The sequence below is a fragment of the Anneissia japonica genome, unplaced genomic scaffold, assembly GCF_011630105.1.
Source record: "Anneissia japonica isolate Jap-2015-1 unplaced genomic scaffold, ASM1163010v1 scaffold287726_len2788222_cov184, whole genome shotgun sequence".
NCBI lineage: Eukaryota > Metazoa > Echinodermata > Crinoidea > Comatulida > Comatulidae > Anneissia > Anneissia japonica.
In genome coordinates, this window is record NW_022705125.1 from 1,701,686 (window position 1) to 1,722,237 (window position 20,552).

At 34.6% G+C, this 20,552-nt stretch overlaps 4 protein-coding genes and 1 long non-coding RNA gene across 7 annotated transcripts in view; 3 read left to right on the forward strand and 2 right to left on the reverse strand.

Moving 5' to 3' along the window:
• The window catches only part of LOC117105220 (sodium- and chloride-dependent glycine transporter 1-like), an 18,624-nt gene extending 17,183 nt beyond the window's left edge, over nt 1-1,441 (forward strand). Inside the window, exon 13 of the mRNA XM_033246294.1 lies at nt 735-1,441. Within this exon, the coding sequence (XP_033102185.1) occupies nt 735-890 (156 nt within the window). The 3' untranslated portion in view covers nt 891-1,441. The remainder of the gene's footprint in view (nt 1-734) is intronic.
• A 591-nt stretch (nt 1,442-2,032) lies between these two features.
• LOC117105222 lies at nt 2,033-5,890 on the forward strand. Its single transcript, XR_004444872.1, has 2 exons — nt 2,033-2,895; nt 3,541-5,890. It is a non-coding gene; the product is annotated as an uncharacterized LOC117105222 (long non-coding RNA).
• On the reverse strand, nt 4,616-8,289 carry LOC117105221 (ran-specific GTPase-activating protein-like). The gene is made up of 3 exons (XM_033246295.1): nt 8,163-8,289; nt 7,197-7,253; nt 4,616-6,764 (listed from the first exon to the last, which is right to left on the reverse strand). Exons 1-3 carry the CDS (start codon nt 8,278-8,280, stop codon nt 6,565-6,567), a joined length of 375 nt encoding a protein of 124 aa, XP_033102186.1. The 5' UTR covers nt 8,281-8,289; the 3' UTR covers nt 4,616-6,564.
• A 2,221-nt stretch (nt 8,290-10,510) lies between these two features.
• LOC117105224 (mitotic-spindle organizing protein 2B-like) lies at nt 10,511-14,281 on the forward strand. 3 transcript variants are annotated; one of them, XM_033246296.1, is made up of 3 exons: nt 10,511-10,630; nt 11,937-12,103; nt 12,324-14,281. In XM_033246296.1, exons 2-3 carry the CDS (start codon nt 11,958-11,960, stop codon nt 12,553-12,555), a joined length of 378 nt encoding a protein of 125 aa, XP_033102187.1. In that variant the 5' UTR covers nt 10,511-10,630; nt 11,937-11,957; the 3' UTR covers nt 12,556-14,281. The 3 variants fall into 3 exon arrangements, with proteins under 3 accessions (XP_033102187.1, XP_033102189.1, XP_033102188.1); XM_033246298.1 differs by having other exon boundaries at nt 10,538-10,630; nt 11,941-12,103; XM_033246297.1 differs by having other exon boundaries at nt 10,563-10,701.
• Nucleotides 14,282-14,327: 46 nt separating this feature from the next.
• Nucleotides 14,328-20,227, reverse strand: LOC117105331. Its single transcript, XM_033246451.1, has 5 exons — nt 20,102-20,227; nt 17,249-17,478; nt 16,862-16,942; nt 15,501-15,704; nt 14,328-14,469 (listed from the first exon to the last, which is right to left on the reverse strand). Exons 2-5 carry the CDS (start codon nt 17,425-17,427, stop codon nt 14,328-14,330), a joined length of 606 nt encoding a protein of 201 aa, XP_033102342.1. The 5' UTR covers nt 17,428-17,478; nt 20,102-20,227.
• Between the last annotated feature and the right edge of the window lie 325 nt (nt 20,228-20,552).

Here is a 20,552-nt window from a genome sequence, read left to right on the forward strand (position 1 = left end):
TATTTTCCGGGGGCTTCGCCCCTGGACCACATTCAGAGAATTTTAAGCAACGCCCGACCAGCCCACTTTGCTCTCTTCGGGGACATCGCCCTGCCCCGTCCGGGACCCGGGCCCTCGTCGCCAAATCCTGGCGCCACCCCTGATAATCTATCTAATTATTGCGTACGTAAGTCTGGTTTCCACTGATCGTTTCCAATATAAATTAAATTTCAACATATTCAGAAGACCCGATAGGATTTACAGAAACTCAACAGGCGTGGGGACAACGCTGGAAATTGGATGTTAATTGGTTAATTTAATGTAAAGCTAGCTGGGTTTCCATACAATCGCTACACGCTATCGCCGACAGCTTTCGGTGATGCTGATTGGTCGGTCGAATTAGGGAGCCTTTCCGATCGCGTCGGGGACTGCTACACAGTACAAAGATTGTACTAGAAACACTGTAGCGATTTTAAGGAAACCAGACTTCACCTAAAGCTTGGTTTAAATACAATCGCTACACGCTGTCGCCGACAGCTTTCGGTGAGACGATGCTGATTGGTCGGTCGAATCCGATTGCGTTCGGGACTGCTACGCAGTACGATTGCATTGAAAACACTGTGTAGCGACTTTAAGAAAACCAGATTTAAGCTGATACCCATTTATATTAAATATTGTGCGTAAAGGTAAAAAAGGCAAACATAAATGATGTAAATATTTTCTCTAAGAAAACTAATAAGTGTTTTTCTTTTTAGAGAATAAAATTACTGCTGAAGCCGACAGACGATTGGGGACCAGCGCTTAACGTGAACCGTATAAAAGCTGGATACCAGCCGATCGGAGCAGGATTGGAGAGTGTTAGCGAGAAAGTTAATCCTCGTTATAATGTCAACGAAGGTTTCATGGCGTAAATAACTGGACAATGAGATTCAGTTTGGTGACCATGTTTATTCAATTTTGTTCACATCACCTTGATTTCCTAGCGTGTCTTGAATTACCTAATTAATTTTGTATTGTTAATGACACAAAACTACGTCGAGCTTGCTTCACACATGGAGGAATTGATTTCTACGCGTTGTGCGCTTCAACGCGTATAAATTTATCTGTGTAAACCAAGCCTTACGAACCAATTAGATGTATATGATTGACCAGAAATATATTTGTATATTAGAAAAGTTGGTTTATATAGTATTATTATAACAGATAGGTATATGTCCCAAGACAATATATTATATTATAGCTACCAAAACAGTTAAAACGCATGGTACACGGAATGACTAAAATAAATTTATATTCATTATAGATGTATTTTATAAACAGGCGTACTTTATACACTTTTATAAAAGAAACTTAACATAGTCCTATTTATATGTATCGGAATGTGGTGTACTGTATATTTTTGAATGAAATACAGCAGATCATGGGGAAAAAAATTACTAAATACACGGATGAATTAATGACATTGGTCTATATTTTTCTACAAATTATTTAATTGAATGGCTTTTGTAGGCCCACTGCACTGTAAATATTTAAAAATTATCTTAGTTATAATAATGTAAGTTCATGCTAACATGATACTACTGCAGTAGTTCTTTGGGAAAACAATATGTTCGCATTTTGGCCGACTCTGTGTTGAAAGAAGCGTGTTTTTTGAATACGTAAGGTAGGACCTATCGAATCGAACTTAATTATTTCATCTAAAGGGCAGAGGTAATTGTGATGTCGGCAACATACCTATTACTCATGTTGTTTCAGTGATTTGGGGCTTGCAAGTAGACGAATATGGCTTTCAATTTAATGTTTGTACAGTATTTAAGAAATATAGGTCTATATGAACTATTTCCAATATCTCACTGACCGACCATTGTCTTTCACTAAATAGATGTAGATAATTGATAATATCGCATACTATATATATATATATACATACATATACATATATATTGGTATAGACCAATGGTATATATATATATACACATATATATTTACATACATATATACATATATAATACATATATATATACATACATATATACATATATAATACACATATATATACATATACATATATATATATATACATATACATATATATATATACATATATATATATATATATATATATACATATACATATATAGTATGGCTATATCATGTGGTGAAAGAAAAACAATTAGACAAACATTGCAGTATAATAATGTGCATCACTTCAGAGATGAAGTGAATAATTTAGATCTACTGAATACGGTTTCAAGAACTAGCCTTTACTAATACTTTATGCGCATATGGAGAACTGTATTTTACTAAGGTGTTGTTATACAGTTAACTTTTATTAGTTGCACCTGTAGGCCTACTATATTATGGTGTCAGAAAGGTTATGGCTGTGTGTCAGTACTGACCCCAATATTATTTTATGGTTGTTGGGAAAGATTTCATAAAATAAATACAGTATAGATTTCTTATGAAAAAATGTAGTTCGCAAATTATTTATCATAAAATAAATAAAAAATAATAGGTCGATTTATAAGGCGCAAATAAACAAGGTCTTTAAGTGCCATGTCCAAGTAAAGAAAAGGTAAGGTGAGCGTAAAGAAATAAACAAAATGATGCAGGAGATGATTAAAGAAACACAGAAAAAACAAGAACAGAATATACTAAAATTAACCTACAAAGGAAAACCACACAGACTAGTGCAAGGGTGCAGTGAACCAAAATCATTGCAGTTTTCTTGCAATTTCAGATCACTGTTAAAAATAGTGGTCAACAAGATCATTACTCACAGGCACTCTAATGGTTTCGGCATCTAACTAGCCTACCAAAAAAAAAAAAAAAGAGGTGAGAAAAACACCCAGTTCATTGGAGAAAACAAAAGATAAAGGCCAGTTTTAAGTTTCTTCTTAAAAAGTTGCCAACAAGGTAGACTCCCATTGAGCTGTCTCTTATACACATCTAGATGTGTATAAGAGACAGTGATTGACCAGAAATATATTTGCATATACTATATTATGGTGTCAGAAAGGTTATGGTTGTGTGTCAGTACTGACCCCAATATTATTTTATGGTTGTTGGGAAAGATTTCATAAAATAAATACAGTATAGATTTCTTATGAAAAAATGTAGTTAGCAAATTATTTATCATAAAATAAATAAAAAATAATAGGTCGATTTATAAGGCGCAAATAAACAAGGTCTTTAAGTGCCATGTCCAAGTAAAGAAAAGGTAAGGTGAGCGTAAAGAAATAAACAAAATGATGCAGGAGATGATTAAAGAAACACAGAAAAAACAAGAACAGAATATACTAAAATTAACCTACAAAGGAAAACCACACAGACTAGTGCAAGGGTGCAGTGAACCAAAATCATTGCAGTTTTCTTGCAATTTCAGATCACTGTTAAAAATAGTGGTCAACAAGATCATTACTCACAGGCACTCTAATGGTTTCGGCATCTAACTAGCCTACCAAAAAAAAAAAAAAAGAGGTGAGAAAAACACCCAGTTCATTGGAGAAAACAAAAGATAAAGGCCAGTTTTAAGTTTCTTCTTAAAAAGTTGCCAACAAGGTAGACTCCCATTGAGTAGGCTTTCATATCATTCCACAGCTAGGGGGCTGCACTGGTGGTGGTAGGCTGCGTGAGCGCGCTGAACCACGAAGACCCATTCAGAACTTTAGTACTGTACATGTATTACTGTAAATCTATTGCTGTTTCTGCGCATCATATCCGGACAAGACACGTACACCTATCTGTAATAAGTGAGAGGAGCTAATTTGCAAAATAAGGTGATTTTTATCATACTTGAGTGCGATGTTTTTGCTTCAAAAAATGTTGAATGGGGTGCGATCAAGTCTTTTCACCCTCCCCTAAATACGCCACTGAATGAGACGTTTAAGATGTTGGTTCCATGTAAAAAATGGCCCATACGCACGTTGAATGGCTAGGTACACATTCATAAAACGACAGGATTGTCCTTGTCAACGAAAGCCAAGAGTGATGCACTGTCAGTCATCATTATTGGTATTAAAAAAAAACTGCATTGCTCGAATGATCCACTATTTCGAAATGGGTTGATAATTTGTTTCTTGTTTTGTTTAGAGTGAGTAGTGGTTGACAATAGACACTAACTTGAACTACAAAAATAGCCAGGTGACCGATTGACCCCGATTTTTAAAAAGATCACTGTGCATGATCAACAAATTAATTGTGCACAATGAAGTACAGTGGCGGTGCTAGCGGGGGTCAAAGGACTCCCATCGGGGACCTTTGGACTCCCGCTTAGACACCCTGTCGGAGAATTTTCAGCAAGGTCATCGGGGGAAAAAATGAAACCTCAACCGCTGAAAATACAATCATATGCGGTGGTGGTGCCACATCTTTCCCGACAGGGAGCTGGTACAGTACCTCCAACAGGCGGTTAGTAACCCCGACAGCGGGTGTCTTAACTTAGATGGTTTTCTATCAAATTATCCTTTTTTTAAAGAATACCATAATCAACACAATCCGACAGGGGAAGAAGGGGGTGCTAGGCTTCCACGACGTGACCATTTGTCGGGTAGCTTGGAAATCTTGTTGTGGAGCTTGGACCACTCGTCAGGGAATTCCTGGCACCACCCCTGCTGAAGTAGAGCAAAAAAACTACTTGCTAGCATTTAGGATTTATTTTGACAACACAATAACTATGGTGAAATATTTAAATTACAGTACATCTGTGGTTAAAAAAACTTAACCACATTTGTTGTGTGCATACGTTATATAAATACTGTTACATACACAATAGCATTTACACATTGTTCAAATGTGCTCAAATTTCAGTGAATAAATTACGATAAACCTTATGCTTAACTAAGAATGCATAGCTTAGTGTATTTAGTGAATAAAATACACTAAACCTTTAATACATAGTTAAGCATTGGTTTTCATTCCAATTCATTTTAATATTTTTAAGCAAGAGACCAAATGATCTATGAAATCTCTTGGTTAGTAAATGCTTAGCTTCAAAAATAATTTGGGTCCCCTTTTGTTTTTACTATGAAATCACTCATTCACATAAACATGGTCCAATTTTGTTCATTCAATCTTAGCCAGAAGTACTAATAAACAGTGATAGGACTTGAAAGGAAACTTATTAATCATGCCTGCTTTTGCCATTAAAAATATACCATCTGTGATTAAATTTTAAAAACTTGCAACTAATTTCTCATTAAAAATTATCACACAAGTTATTTTAAATTTTAATGAAAAATATTGTATTATACTGTAGAAATTACATATGTTCAAATTTGTTCTACTTCTTATTTTCAATGCAAACTTTACTTCATATACCGTATAAAACAACTTAAACATTAAATTTTGATTTTCAAGTGATCCTTTTTAGCTTATCACAGATGGTACACCTTTAAAAATAAGTTCATATTTTAGGAGAAAAAAAAACACTGAATGGTACATTTGTGAAAAATGGATCTATCCTCCTTGTTATATTGTATGGTGAATTATTCTTTGAAGTTAACCCTTTTAAAAATATAAATGTACAGTACTTTTTAAAAAAGCTCTTAAAAACATATGAATGAAAGCCTTTCTTTAAATTAAAGTTAATCATGAAATAAAAAGGTAAGCATGCAACAAAATTGTAGCATCTTAATGTGTTAGTCAGAAGCCTGTTGCTGCCACCTAGCGTTTAACAGCAAGTTGAAATTTACGAGGAACGTAAACCTTGTACCATTGTCAACATTTATCAAAGAAATTATAGATTTAATCAACTGTTTATTAGATACTCCGATTATGGACATTGTGTTTATTGTACCTACAATTTGATATTGGTTGCCCGCACACCACCCTAACTTGTTGTCACCCAGTCCCTTATCACCCATACATACAGTCGTCACCCATCCAAACCGTCGTCACACATGCTTACACACACACATCGCAGAACATACTTAAGCTTAAGGTAATATCAATCAGCTACCTAGTTACAAATCAAGCTCTTCATGCATGCTTGCTTATGACATCATCAAAAATGACATTATTGGTAATATGACATCAACATAACCCATTCTTACAAGATGACTGTAATGAAAACCTTAAATGACACTGTCATAACATCATGATGTCCCTAATATGACACTTATTATTAATATGACAACATCATTCCTAATATGATTATCACTATAATAATAACAACACTGTTATGCATCACTGGTTTCAATCATGCTCAATCCTTATTATTTATAGTCTACACATGTTGCTTGTTACACTGTACACCTTAGCATTAGCCCATACACAGCCTATCAACGTACTGATCTACTGTTTTGATGATGACGTTCAGTGATAATTCTCCTTAATTTAATTTTAAAAGCATGAAAAGTCATAGTTACTCAGATGGTATCCAGAATAATTTGGAATGAAATATTCCTTCTGTATCCAACAACGTATTCCTAAAGTTTTTCCATTTAAGACCTGGTTAATTTAACCATCTTTACAGCTAATGTAAAGCCAAGTGCTTCAGCAAGTCAGCTAATTAACGCCTGGTTGGTTAATGAACGGCATCAGATAATAACGATTGACGTCCATTTGATAGGTGCATATTTATTTTCACTTTTCCTTCTCCTTCGTTTCGTCCTTACTTGACACGTTTGAATCGCCATTTTGTACTTTACTTGTATCATTATTGGGTTCATCTCCTTTATTTCCATCTTTCACCGTCATTTCTCCTAATTTTTCGGCAACCGTGTCGGCATCGCCAACTGGTTTCTCTTCTTCTTCAGCAGGTTTTTCTTTATCTTTCTTTTCTTCTAGAAAATAAAATCAGGATGAATAAGCTGTGTAAGATTGTCATATATACACACTGCAAAAACTCTTACTACATAACTTTATTAGTAAAAACACTCTTTATATTTGTGTCCCCTCCACCTTCAGGAGGGTCAAGTTCAACAACCGACCAATCAAAACATTTAATTTACATGCCAGTGACATGTGACTATCCCACAAAACACACATGTTTATTATACATTATTTCTCAGCGACAGTTTATAAAACATAGTTCCACCCATTAATTGGCAAGTGGATTGGGGGTTAGACTAGAAAGAGCTAAAAACAAAAAGCATAATTGTAAAATAATTATAATACTGTATTAATAAAAGCCAGTCAGTATTTGCATAACACCAGAAGCTGTTGTGAATGTAAAGTATATAAATAAGCAACGTCTCATATTTAGCTAAACGTACCTGCATTGGACAGCGACTGCTGACAATCTTCAAAAGCTGTTTTGAACTTCTTTGCATCTACAAAATGGTACCCAAAGAAAAAAATCACAATTAATAAATGTAGTTTATAGGCATTTTATCAAATGTAAAGTAATTTCTGTAGGACCTTGATGGAAACAAGCTTACAAGGCTATCCTCCTCCAGCTCAGTTACGGTACATTATTAGATCTCTTACTGATAATGTTTTGATTGTAAATATCTTTTAATGTTTGATGAGGCAATATATATCTAACAAGCAGGAAAGGTATCATACATCTTAGACTAGGCATCAAAAATGTTATTGTTTCTACAGTTAAACTTGCCTAAGTCGATTTTGTCTAACTCAAATAATTTTTAAGTCGATATTGTTTTACATGCCAAATTGTTGTCTTTTCCATTATTTCAAAATATGTAAGTCAAATTTTATCTAAGTCAAACAATTTTTCAATGCCATTTTGGATTCAACTTAGCAAAGTTCAACTGTATTTTCAAGATAAAAAAATTGATTGTTCTCCCTACGACTACTTCTAGCTATACAGAACAGAGTAATGATGAATCAGTGTTTAATAGATATTTATAGAAACTTAACATTACTATTAGTATCCCAAACCATCGGGAAGCACTTCAAAGCGACTTTCTGACAATATATCAGTTATGAGACCATCAGCATGAAATGTCATTTTGTACACATGACCTCTGACCGCCCGTCTCAGTATCATCATTTAAATGTCAATATAAATTACCCTTACCGTCTTCTTTCTGTGCATGCTAATGCTGTATGCATCGCTGAGCTTTAAACTGAGCAAGCACTCAAGATAAATCAACTAACACAACATTAGCCTAGTAGCCCTGTTGACTAACAAAGGCAGATTTCAAACAATCAAAAAAGTACAACAAAGTCTACAACATGGTCGATAAATATGGACTTAATTTACAATGTATACTTACTTTCAGCATTAGCAAACCTGATGGCTAAAGTTTCAGCTTTCGGCTCCTCGTCTGCAAAATCAGCTGGTGTGTTCCAAACAAAAGCTCTATCACTATCACAGTTGGCTTTCAATTCCATAGTTGGTGGAATAAACAATGTATTGCCTGATAATTTTTGAATGACAAGCACGAGTTTAGACCGTTAATTTAAAGTATGGAGCTGTTTTTCAATAAGAAAAACGTACACTTGACTTCATGGAAGTCACCTCTTCCACTCGCTGTCCACGACAGAAACTTGTTTGTACTGCTGTATTATTTTTTAATTAATTAGCCTAGCCTAGGTATAGGTCTAGCCTATTTTTTATTTACAATTATTTTACTTCTTTTAAATATCAAAAAATGATGTCCTCAATGACAATAAACACATGTGAAAAGATTGTTCATCAAATAATATTTTGCAGTCTTGATTTAGTAAGATAAATAATAAATATAAAGGAGAGTTAAGGTCCGTTGTAAGGTTGTAAAATTACCGAATGTCACATGGGGAAACCCAATGGAAAATAAAACTTAGCAATGCCAGTTCATCTTGTCAACCCCCGAATATCCAGCATCGGACATCGGAGTGTGCGCCAATCAGAACAAGTAAAGTGTGTTAAAGGTTAACCTTGTGACAAGTTGAAAAGCTGTGAGCTACAGTAAGTAAAAACGAAGAAAATGTGGTCTAGCATGACTAGCCTTAATTTGGCAAGGTAGTGATTTCTATAGTTCCATTAGTATTGGATCACTTTGCAGGTTTTGCTTCAAATTACGGTAAACAATAAACAACGTGATCTTTATGTAGAAATTGTAATAATTTGTACATGATTTTTCATCATTATTATTATTTAAAAGAAGAAAATTCCTACTACCAGAACAATAATATCGGATTAAAATTCTCTGAATTGGAAAGTTAACCAGTATAATTACTGTCTGCTCTCCTCTTCTATAGGGGGAAATGTAGGCAATAGGCCTAAATGACATCAAAATTTGAACATACTGAAGGCCCACTAGTTTACCTCTCTAGCGAACTAAACACTGTTTTAAAAAATGATCGATCTAATAATCAGGTAGGAAATAACAAAACAATAAAGTTCTAACATTGTTTATTAGTAAATTGCAACATTGCTCACGTGTTGAAAGCTGGTAAACTATATTTCAATATAGTTTACATTCGTAGTGGTTCGTAGCTATGTTCAGAACGTACTTACGAGAGGTTCCGCCCAGATACGAAGCAATAATTTCTGTCTGTACTGTATGTCCATAATCATACTGTAAAAAACTAGCTCAAATTTTGAGCAAAAAATCGCTAGGAAAATAGGTGCTCAGAATTCGTAACTACTGTACAGTAACATTGGTTGACGAGACTGGTTCGCGCCAGAACGGATGGCATTCTATAAAAATAAGTTGAGGCCAAAGCCTAATTTTCAGCAAAATCTGCACACAAATTGGGCTTTATTTAAAAATGCAGACCAATTTTTGCGTATGAGGACACTATATACCCTGAGCAGGCCTTAGTTTACTGTCTGGGTTTATGTCAATCTTCCATAAAAAAAACTACTATTATCAGGGCCTAGAGGCCTAGCCTAGGTCTAGTATTTTTTGCTAGGCTAGGCCTAACCTACGCAATGCTTAAATTAAAAGCGATGGGAAATATCATGATTTAGGCCAAGGGGCCTACCTAGGCCGAATTGTACCCTACCCTAGGCCCTAGGCCTATTTTAATTTAGATTTAGTGATCACCCTAATCTATCTAATGCGACCACCTTTTTTGTCCATAAAGGTCATTACTACTAGATCATTGTTTACAAATACACGTCAGTAATCAGGCGAGAGACAACTAAAACAACTGGAATTAAAATTATACTGATAGTTCTACAGCAATCATCACGATGGATGTCAGAGACAAGCGTAATGATTTGACCAGGTCACATCAAACATGGTAGTCATGCTCAACCCTATAAAATCCAATGGTAATAGATGTATTCTAACAGCAAATACTGCAACAAATTTACTAAATCTAATAACTTGAACAATTCTGAGTTATTCAAGTACCTTTACGTCAGCCATGATATCACATTTATGAGGATTACACTTGATTTTCTAACGCTACTTTTACCTCCAGCAAACTAATCTTTTTCCCGCTGCTGATGATACACACAAAATTGACATGACCTATCTATGAATTTGAGTTATAAAACTGTTTTATTTTGTTGAATATTATCTTTAAAATACCACTAATATACATTGAAATACAAAACTACTAATACTAATATATTTTAGGTATATTTTAAAGAATTAAATTTGTTTTAACGTTTATAAATTAAATATTTTGATCTTGCTTAGGACAAGGTCAACTTTGTTTTCATGCATGATGTCCGATCCGTTCGCCTTTCTTTTTCGTATGATTGTGCAGGACTGAGATGACCTCCAATTAATTTTTCCTTTTTTTGGTATTTTTTTGTTTTTTGTTTTTTGATTTAACAATTTTTATTAATGATGTTTGCGGCAATTTAAATAAACTGTTAGTTCTTTTTTAAACAAATATCGTTCTGTCACTGTACAAGAAAATAGCAAGGCTAGGCCTAGCTAGGCAAGGCGGGAATTCGGTAGAAGAGAAGGCCTAAAATAACGTTATAGCACTGCAGTCCAGTAGGCTAGCTAGGCCTAGGCTGTGTAGGACTAAGGCCTAGCCTAGTCTAGATTGGCTAGCTGTAAGCTGTTCCTGAGTTCTTGTCCCCCAGGAAATTTACCAACAATTAGGACTGCTTATTTATGTATCAACCCACCTTAATTTTCGAGCAAATTTCCATGCAATTTTAATGTATCACTTCATCTTCATTCATGAAAAATAGTACATAATAGGTGAGCTGTCGTGGCAAAATGAGTCTTGTGGTACAAAAAATGAAAAATGAGTTATTGATATATCAGACCTGTCAACCTGTACGCATTCACCGTAAGTCTTGCGCATTCCAATCAAATCACTATTATATCGTTTAGATGCCATTTAACCCAAATCGTTGACCTCAACAGGGAGCCCTTGGCGGCCCCCGGCCACTGTTGTTTGTGCCTTCGGCACTCATTATGTGTCACCCAATCTTACTCTTTCTCAAGGTTGACAGGTATGCTATATAAGCTTTATTTTGATCTTTAAATCATGTTCTTAGGTTGATTAAAACTGGAGTAAGATCGTTTTATTAAAGTTTAGATGTCAAAAAGCATACTTCAAATTCAGAGAACTCATAAATTTTCTGTTGGTTTTCCTACAAAATGTGCCTCGAAAACATGATTAACTCAACTCAGAACTTTTGCCACTATGAAATATACATATTCAACTTATCAGAAAAATTGAAACCCAATTTTTGTCAAAATATCACTTCTGATATACTTTCTTGAATATATCAAATTGACCTAGCGTACCACAAGATTCATTTTGTCACGACAGCTCACTATAAGGCCTGCTGTACTTCGATATTAGAAAAGATCAATCCTGCGCAGGAAACATATCCTCCACACACAATTTGGCCTAGAAATTGAAAAAAAGGGCCATTAGGATTTGGATTTGACCTAATCTAACCAATGTGTTATGCAGTAGTTATGATTCTGCGCACCTATTTTCCTAGCGACTTTCTGCACATTTCAGCTTTTGAGGTATCATCCTTGCAATTATGGGCTGTAGGTAGCATGTACAATTTTACATTTTTTTATAGGTAAAATTATAATTATTTTTTATGTTTCCTGTATTTTATTTTCAATCAGACAGTCTGTGGAAAAATCAGAATGACAGGTGGAAAAAAGGTACAGGCTCAAACCCATCAGTTTTCCATTCCTGGACTTTATGGAAAAGATTCATTGTCTGCTGATGATCAAGAATTGTATGAGCTATGCAATTTGTCTGGTGTAAATCTCAGCCCTGCTGTGTACAAGTAAGGAACTAGAATTGTTAAGTACAGGCCTCCCTCCAATAATTAAATTTTACATTGTTATGCATTATGTGGCCGTTTGTAGTTTTTTGGGTTTATCCCATTTGCCTATTAAAATATATATATATATATATATATATAGTATATATATATACTGTATATACTTATATATATATACTTGTAATTAATACCGGTAACATTTTTTGTTAATTGTCCTTTGTAGGATCCTCATGGACTTGCTGAAAATGAATGTTTCTCCAGTTGCAATTACCCAAATGTTGAAGACAATGACACATGGAACACCATCAGAAATCGCAATTCCGCCCTCGCAGAGTCTTACTGAACAACCTAATAAACCGGTCATGCCAACCAAGTCGTCTTCTTCCTCAAGCATGCCAAATATCTCAAGGAGTAGAAATGGTCGCAGCATGAAACCAAGAGATTCACAAAAATAGCATTACTTGAATGTAAAGATAGAGTGGGGATAGAGTACAGACCTGTTATCTTCGGATTTGACTTATTTTATCAAACTAATACACTGTACGTGGCGAGTTTGACCATTGCCAAGTCCTGTACTGTTTAATTTTCCCTTTCGTCAAATTTCAATAGTGCACCATCTTTCAGACCAGATGTTTAAACCGTTGGCCCACATGCATTTTAAAGCCTCCCGGCGTATTGCACAATCACCACCAGAAGGACCCCACTGGAAATAAGTCTTTCATGAGTGTTTACACTGAATAAATCCAATCCAACATACAGTATTCTGCGGATTGCACTCACACCCCTTATATTGATACACCACCGTGAACATTGTGATGGCCTGTGTGAAGGGTGCCAGTTGGTTACTAAGACTAAGAGGATTGTCTTCCGATCCCTCCTCCGCCTTTTTGCGTGTCATCTTGGTTTAAAATGTTGTAAATAACTTTACATTTCTTAAATTTTGTATGTACAGTACATTATGTTATTATTTTATGCAAGAGAATAAAAAAAGTATACAGTAGATAGATCAATAGCATTTTTTTTGTGTGTTTATTTAATATCATCCAATTGTAAATCTTATTCTAATATTCACAACAGAAGCAGTGTATAAAACGAAATATTATATTTGGCCTCATTTATTTAAAAAAGATTCTTTCTCCTGCCTGCGACACTTTTAATAATACAGTATATAACTCATAAGACAATCAAAGGAAGTCACTAAGTGATTTTAATGTTATTACCCCTGGTCATTAGATCCATATACTGTATTGTTAGACCAACACATTTGGTTGAACCTTTTAATAAATTTATCCCACAAAATTTATCTAAAAAATATATACTGTATAAAAAATTGTTCAACAAAGACATGTCTGAACAAAAAAGGTAAATACCATATTTGACTGTACTATTTAATTACAAATACAATTAGATTGATTCTGATTTTATCCACTTTTGACCATCTAGCTTGAATATAATGTAAAATATAAACTCCCTTGATTTCTTATCCAAGAAGGTTAGGGTGGGCTTTCTGATAGTGTTCAAGGAAAAAAAATATTATATAGATAAAACAAAATTGTTCATTCGGGGTAACAAAGTCAATAGGAGAAAGACCTGTAATTAATCTACTGTACTGAAAGGCAGGGGTGGCGCCAGGATTATATAGGACATATAATTTGTTTTTCTCCTCGACAAATTATGCTTTTTCTACGGGGGACCCTGGCCTCTCCGCTGGCGCCACCCCTGCTGAAAGGACACCTATTCTTTTAAATATTCTATGCAGAGCCTACAGCTGATTGAATCATCTTGTGTACAAGCCAAGTCTGCTATGAATATTAAACAAAGCAGATTATGTACCTAAAATAAAATACATATTGTACATGCAATTGTTACTTGCAAGATAGAAAATACATATTAGTGTAGTAAATTCTAAAGTGCTTTATAGAGCAAGAGAAGATGGAGGACATTGAGGAGCTAAACAGCCAGCAGTGACCAGTGGCGGCACTAGACGGGGAGGGGGGGTGTGCCAAGGGGGAATTTTCCTAGATCTTCTCCCACGCATTTTGCGGGAAAATTGAACATTTTAAGATTGGCCAACAAAATGAATTGCTCCAATCAGTCTGTCATTTCAAGGCCACTGTCCACTTAAAAAACAAATCATTTAACAAAATATTTACATTTTTAATAGATATACCGAGCATTTAATATAATCCCCAAATTACAATCAAACAGAAACTAGGAGGTACTGTACTTACATGTCGGATAAGATCTGTGGGGGAAGTGAGGGCTCAACATTCTGCGACTTAAAGACGTTCAGAAAATCTTGTTTAATAATCAGTCGGGGGTGATCATCTTCGTTTCCACTTTCATCAGAATCAATTTTCGCATCTAACCTGAAAATATTTAATAAAAATTAATTCTACGTCATCATCATCAAAACCAAGCAACAATAGTTGTTTTGTCATCTTGGTTAACACAATGGCTGCATTGGTGGCACTTAACAATATATATAAAAGGTGACCAAGAGGAGATGTTAAGTTGTAATTTAGTTAAATTTACATAGCGCTTTACATACAGAGTCTCAAAAGCGCTCAAAGCATGCTGTCCGACAGGGGGACTTGGACTCGTAGGCCAGAGCTGGGGGAAGGGTTTGAGAGGGTGTTCCCCATCCCAAATGAGATTATTTTAAGAATAGGTACCTCTGGATGGCCAGAAACGACACTCTCTGATTGTAACAGACATGTGTTGGCTTGGTGTGGGCCTATTTTTTGTATATTGTTTAGTCCAACTGCCCGACGAGCTCTGTCCGATGGGGGGGGGGAGCTTGAGGTGGGCGCTTAATCCCTTGCTGCCCCCCCACCCCCCGCTGGCGCCGCCACTGCACGGTACAGAGAGTACACATCACAAACAAGAAATTGTTTTTAATGATTTTTTTGGGAATTTCTTTGAATTGCCACTTCTTATTGAGTCTATACATATTCTGTTGAGCTATGTTGGTTAATTCAAAAACTCAACGATACGAGTTTAATGTGTAAGTTGTGAGAGGATTGGTAGGAACAGGGCCGCAACATGAACGCTCCTTTCTTCACCTCTGTGCTTATTTATGCACAAGTCTTTTGTAATTGAGAGCCAGAGCTTGAAGAATTTGATTAATGCCAGTCTCACAATGAATGTGAGATTTGGTCCACCACTGTCGTTGTCATCATCATTCACACAATTATTTTATCGACAAGAGACCTAATCGGTATCATTATTAAAATCTGTTTCTAAGAGAGGATGCCCTCTACTAAGCAGTATGTATTGGGGTGAGATGTCTATGCTTACGATCTGGCAGGCAACCTCTGTCCAGGGGTCAAAGTGCAGGAAACATGCATTAACAACACAGAATATGAAGAATGGATGAGATTGCTATTAAATAAATCACCTGTTATCTATTTCTTGCATCCACGGGTCACTTCCAAAATTGATGCCAGCACCAAACACTCTTTCATCTTTCCATAACCCATTTGATGGGACACTATGTTCTGTGGAAGATTTTCCATAAGGCTGGTCTTCTGATATGTACAGTTTCCTCATACCAGCTGCCATTCTTTCACTTAGCAACCTTTTTGTTGTTGGTTCACCATCACTGAAATATCAACATTAAAAATAGGGGATTCAGGCATAACAAAATACATGATTGTATTAACTCAAAGCTATACAATCCATATGTATACATGTGTATTATTATTATTATTATTATTGTTATTATTATTACTTATTATTATTATTAGGGCTACATGATAAAAGTGTTTTACTTGTTTTGTATGCATTTTTCCAATTCCTTTTGATTTGATCATTTTATTTACTATAATTTTTATAATTAAATTATTCATATCATTGTAATATTTGTTGCTGAAATTGGAAATAAAATCGATAGATTGAAAATTGATAGATTGAAAGGGACCCACATTGGTCATCATCTCCTGAATTGTATATTGGTGTCCTTGTCAAACTGAATTTGTCATTTATCTATTTATTTATTTTATTTTTAAATTTTGTTAACATTATATATTGTATATTATTTCCTGTGGTTTATAGTTATGGATAGTTCAGTAATTATGATCTGGCCTGCTTTTTGAGGTGCTTTGCACCTGTTTGCCCTCCCTATTACTGGCTACTGTCCTGTTTTAAATTGCATTGTCAGTGTAAAGTCTAATAAATAAATAAATAAATAAAGGTGGTTAAATGCCTGACTTCAATATCAGAGTTCTGGGTCCAAATCATATAAGTACCATTTTTTCCCTAAAAACAACTTCACTCCAAGCATAATATTATATACTGTAACATATTATTTTATACTGCACCTAGATAGATCCTTGTCATATGATTGGTGTAAATTTAGACTACAATATTAATGAGTTCTTTTTTTTAAAAAAAGGAGAAAAGGGACTTTTACTAGAAATGAATGTCAAATAATATAGTATTCCAATTCTGAATATCTCTGTTATATTCCGATTTTGTAAAATTTTTAAAATAGTTTCTAAAAAAGGTGTTAGGATCCGAATATAACCAACATCTTAAGGAAAATATTAGCCCTTTAATGCATATTGATGTCACCTCAAGGGTGACAGAAACATTTAGTTATTGGTGAGGCAGGTGTCTACACCTCTGCCCCACTATGGTTGGGGCTCAGGTTGGGATTTTTTTAGGATTTTAGCATTTTAAAAATGCTCGGAAATAGCAACCTCAAATTTCAAAATCATTTCAGGAAAATATTTGTCAGCCCTGTGCCCTTGCACCTACCCTGGAAGGTCATAGTGTCTCTTGGAGGGTGACCTCTGATGTGTAGATGTCAATTTTCCAGAATCTAAACCATTCCAATACCTGAAAAATAAAATGTATATTGAACTTTCACATTCTGATCATGTATTGGCTGAAGAGTCAGTTATATATTTTCGGCCTCTCATCCGATTGGGACTTTTATTTGATGCACAAAAAAAAAGAAAAAAAGAAAAAATTACATTAAATAAATGATTTTTAAATGGTAATATTCAGTCCCCAAATTGTTTTTGTAGTTTCAACCAAATCTTCTGTCTACATAATTTTAAAAATCCACAAGAAGATAAAGATGAAAATGAATATACGTTTGATAATGATAATGAGGGTAACTAAAGAAAGGTAGTATCTTACCCCATAAATTGATTGGGTAAACATTGTTTTCTGTGTGCTGGATCGCAGGTCGGTTCTACATCTACAGTGGCAGGCTGTGCTTGTATGCATGGGTTTGGTATTGTACCAACACGTTTCCATTGCCCTGAATAATTAGGGGAAGTACTTGTGGAACTAGTTACTCCCCATAATGAGGCCATTGCTTCGTTTTACATCTGGATGGTCAGTCACACTATACAAACTTTCCAGACCTGAAAAATTATTTTTTATTTATTTATTTTGACATCACATTCTTAAATTTATATTTGTTGAGCACATTATGGAAAATTACTTATGAAAACATGATACATTTTCGTCTTATCTGTTTGGATGTTGGAAAGTTTGGTGAATATTATAGTTGCCTAAATAGAAGTAATAATAAGACAGTCAAATGGATTACGTATATCCTGAAAATGTTTTTTTTCTTTCATTCTAACTCGAAGGCTGAATTGCGGTCTATGTTGCTGTAAGCTTCCATCGGACCACGGGCAAATGTGGTAGCTTTGTGTATAAAGCTTTCATGTTCTTGGCCTAGCGTGCTTGAACTTTCCAACATCAGAAGAGATAAGACGAAAATGACTTTAAAAATCGAATGAAAATATAAAAAATATAATTTGCAAAATTGTTTTTTTTTCTTTGCCGATTCCTAATAGATATACAGTAACTATAATATATGTGAATTTCATCCATGTAGCTTTCGTATTTTTGGCACAACAAAATACAGGATAACCAGCATCCTGATTTCCAATGCATTTCTCATATACTTCGTGAATCTTCTGCCTACCAGGGTAGGACGCCACCAGCGTTTCAGATAGGCCAATGTAAACATTGCAAGGTGTCCGGAAATAGGCCCATTTTTTCCTAAATTCATGGATGGAATTGTAGGCCTAGCCTAGGCCTAATTTGAGCAGAGGATATGATATATATTCCCTGCACAAGCCTTACTCTATTACTGTATACAGCAGTCTGGCAGTTGAGTTGAATCAAGTTGCAACTGCAACATTCATGACATAAAACTTTAAAGCCTTTTTAAGAAGACTTCAACAAGGACAACACAAAAAAAAACATGGCTATGATAGGCACACAAACTTCAGTAGCAGGTCACTTCGGCCCAATACCAAATCAGCCCAAACCAATTCGGCCCAGAAGACAACTACCCAAATGATATGGAATTACCCAGATGAATAGAGATTGCAATTACCCAGATGAATAGCGATTGCAATTACCCATTACCCAAATGACAATTATTATTATTTTAGTATTATAATTATTAATATTATTTATAGGTCTAATATTATTTTTTAGTATAAATATTCTTATTATTTATTTTTATATTACCCAAATTATATATTTTATAATTATTATATTATTATATTCATTATTATTATTTTAGTATTATTATAATTATTAATATCATATATAGGCCTAATATTATATATTATATATACATAATTATATCAAGGTAATTCAACAGAAGGACGCACATTTCCGCTCTCGAACATAGCGCGTGCGTACAGTCCTTTGATCTTAACTGTGGCATTGACAATCTGATACTAGTTGCGAATACAGCCTTCAATTATTAGTCTATGTGTGCCATCCGTTTTATTTATTTTTTTTTATGCACTAATGTTAGTGCAAAATATCATTAGGCCTTTGTAGTCACCGCACGACGCGCGATTATCATGGCAACTAACACGCGCGTGGGTAATTCGTCACGTACGCTGACGGTTTATGGTCTGGTTGCTATGGTTTTTGTGACGTTCAGCGTGCAGGGACGCACGTGCGCCTAGAATGTCGATGCCAGAGTTATAACCTTTGATGTCCCGAGATGTGCGTCCTTCTGTTGAATTGCCTTGATTATATATTTTATAATTATTATATTATATTTATGGTTTATTATTAATTTAGTATTATTATTATAATTACTCGGCCCCAAACCAACTTGGACCAAAACCAACTCAGCCCAGACGACAACTCTATATTTTATATATGATATATATTTATTCAAGACGGCAGGTTAAAATAGTTGGGTGGTCCCTGTGTTGTGAAATGAATAGTTGAATTTTATTGTCAGTTTTTGCAAGGTGCTACGTTTATCGAAAAACATATTGGGTGTTGCCAATCTGAAATAAACAGTTTACCAAAAGAATATTTACCAGAAATAACATGAGTGCACCTGTTTAATTCCAAAGTGTTAGATTTATTGAAAAAACAAACAAAAAAAACAAAAAAACAAAAAAAAAACAATAATAATAATAATTATTATAAAATATATAATTCAGATAATATAAAAATGAATAATAAGAATAGTTATACTAAAAAATAATAATTATAAAATATATAATTCAGATAATATAAAAATGAATAAGAATAATTTATACTAAAAATAATATTAGACCTATCATTGAATCAACAATATTAATAATTATAATAATTTAATAATACTAAAATAATAATAATAATATAATAATATTGTCATTTTGGGTATGGGTAATCGCGAGCGCTATCCATCTATCTAGGTAATTCCGTATCATTTGGGTAGTTGTCTTTTGGGTGAGCTGGTTTTGGTGCGAGTTGGTTTGGAGCCGAGTGGGGTTTGGGCCGAAGTGTCGTCTGGGGCTGAGTTGGTTTTGCTTCGATTTGGTTTGGGCCGAATTAGTGTGGGCCGATTTTTTTGGGCCGAAGTGACCTGCTGCAGCAGCTGCCTAGCCTAGCCTAGTTTAGTTAGATACCTGTTCCGTCTCTCTGTTCTGAGGCTACTCTCTATCTCTCTCTCTTTCCCTCTAATAATATATAGTAGGCTCCGCCATCATTATCCATACTTAAAATACTTACTCTAAATGGAAGTTAATCTCGCAACCAATTTATTCATAATTATGCATAGCTAAAAGAACCGCTCCGCTCTCAGTACAGATCAAAACATACACAAAAGAAAACAGCGACAGCTAGCGAGGAACGATACTTCGGCTCTCGAGCGATACCAGTTGTACGATTACAATGACAACATGTACGAATTTATGTAGTGCAACTAAGACTCCGGATAATTCATTCCATCAAAGTCAAAGTCAATTTATTCTATTCATCCAAACTGGAAATTACATTGCTCATGCAAACACAGTGTATCATCGTCGTCATAGTGGTCAACATCACCAATATTAGAAAATTGACAAAATGGCACCATCATAAATTATATAATAGAAAGTTAGGCCTATGCATATTAAAATATAAAAAATTGGTTAACAGATTTACGCAAATCCAAAGACAAATATACAAATTGATCAACAAA

Excerpts from the sequence above, each read along its gene's own strand:
- LOC117105221 (XM_033246295.1), bottom strand. The coding sequence starts at position 8,280 with ATGGAATTGAAAGCCAACTGTGATAGTGATAGAGCTTTTGTTTGGAAC. Across the intron at positions 7,254-8,162 it reads CAGGTTTGCTAATGCTGAAA|ATGCAAAGAAGTTCAAAACA; the intron begins GTAAGTATACAT and ends ACCATTTTGTAG. Across the intron at positions 6,765-7,196 it reads GCAGTCGCTGTCCAATGCAG|AAGAAAAGAAAGATAAAGAA; the intron begins GTACGTTTAGCT and ends TTTATTTTCTAG.
- LOC117105224 (XM_033246296.1), top strand. The coding sequence starts at position 11,958 with ATGACAGGTGGAAAAAAGGTACAGGCTCAAACCCATCAGTTTTCCATT. Across the intron at positions 12,104-12,323 it reads CTCAGCCCTGCTGTGTACAA|GATCCTCATGGACTTGCTGA; the intron begins GTAAGGAACTAG and ends TGTCCTTTGTAG.
- LOC117105331 (XM_033246451.1), bottom strand. The coding sequence starts at position 17,427 with ATGGCCTCATTATGGGGAGTAACTAGTTCCACAAGTACTTCCCCTAAT. Across the intron at positions 15,705-16,861 it reads AGACACTATGACCTTCCAGG|TGATGGTGAACCAACAACAA; the intron begins GTAGGTGCAAGG and ends TTGATATTTCAG. Across the intron at positions 14,470-15,500 it reads ATGCAAGAAATAGATAACAG|GTTAGATGCGAAAATTGATT; the intron begins GTGATTTATTTA and ends AAATATTTTCAG.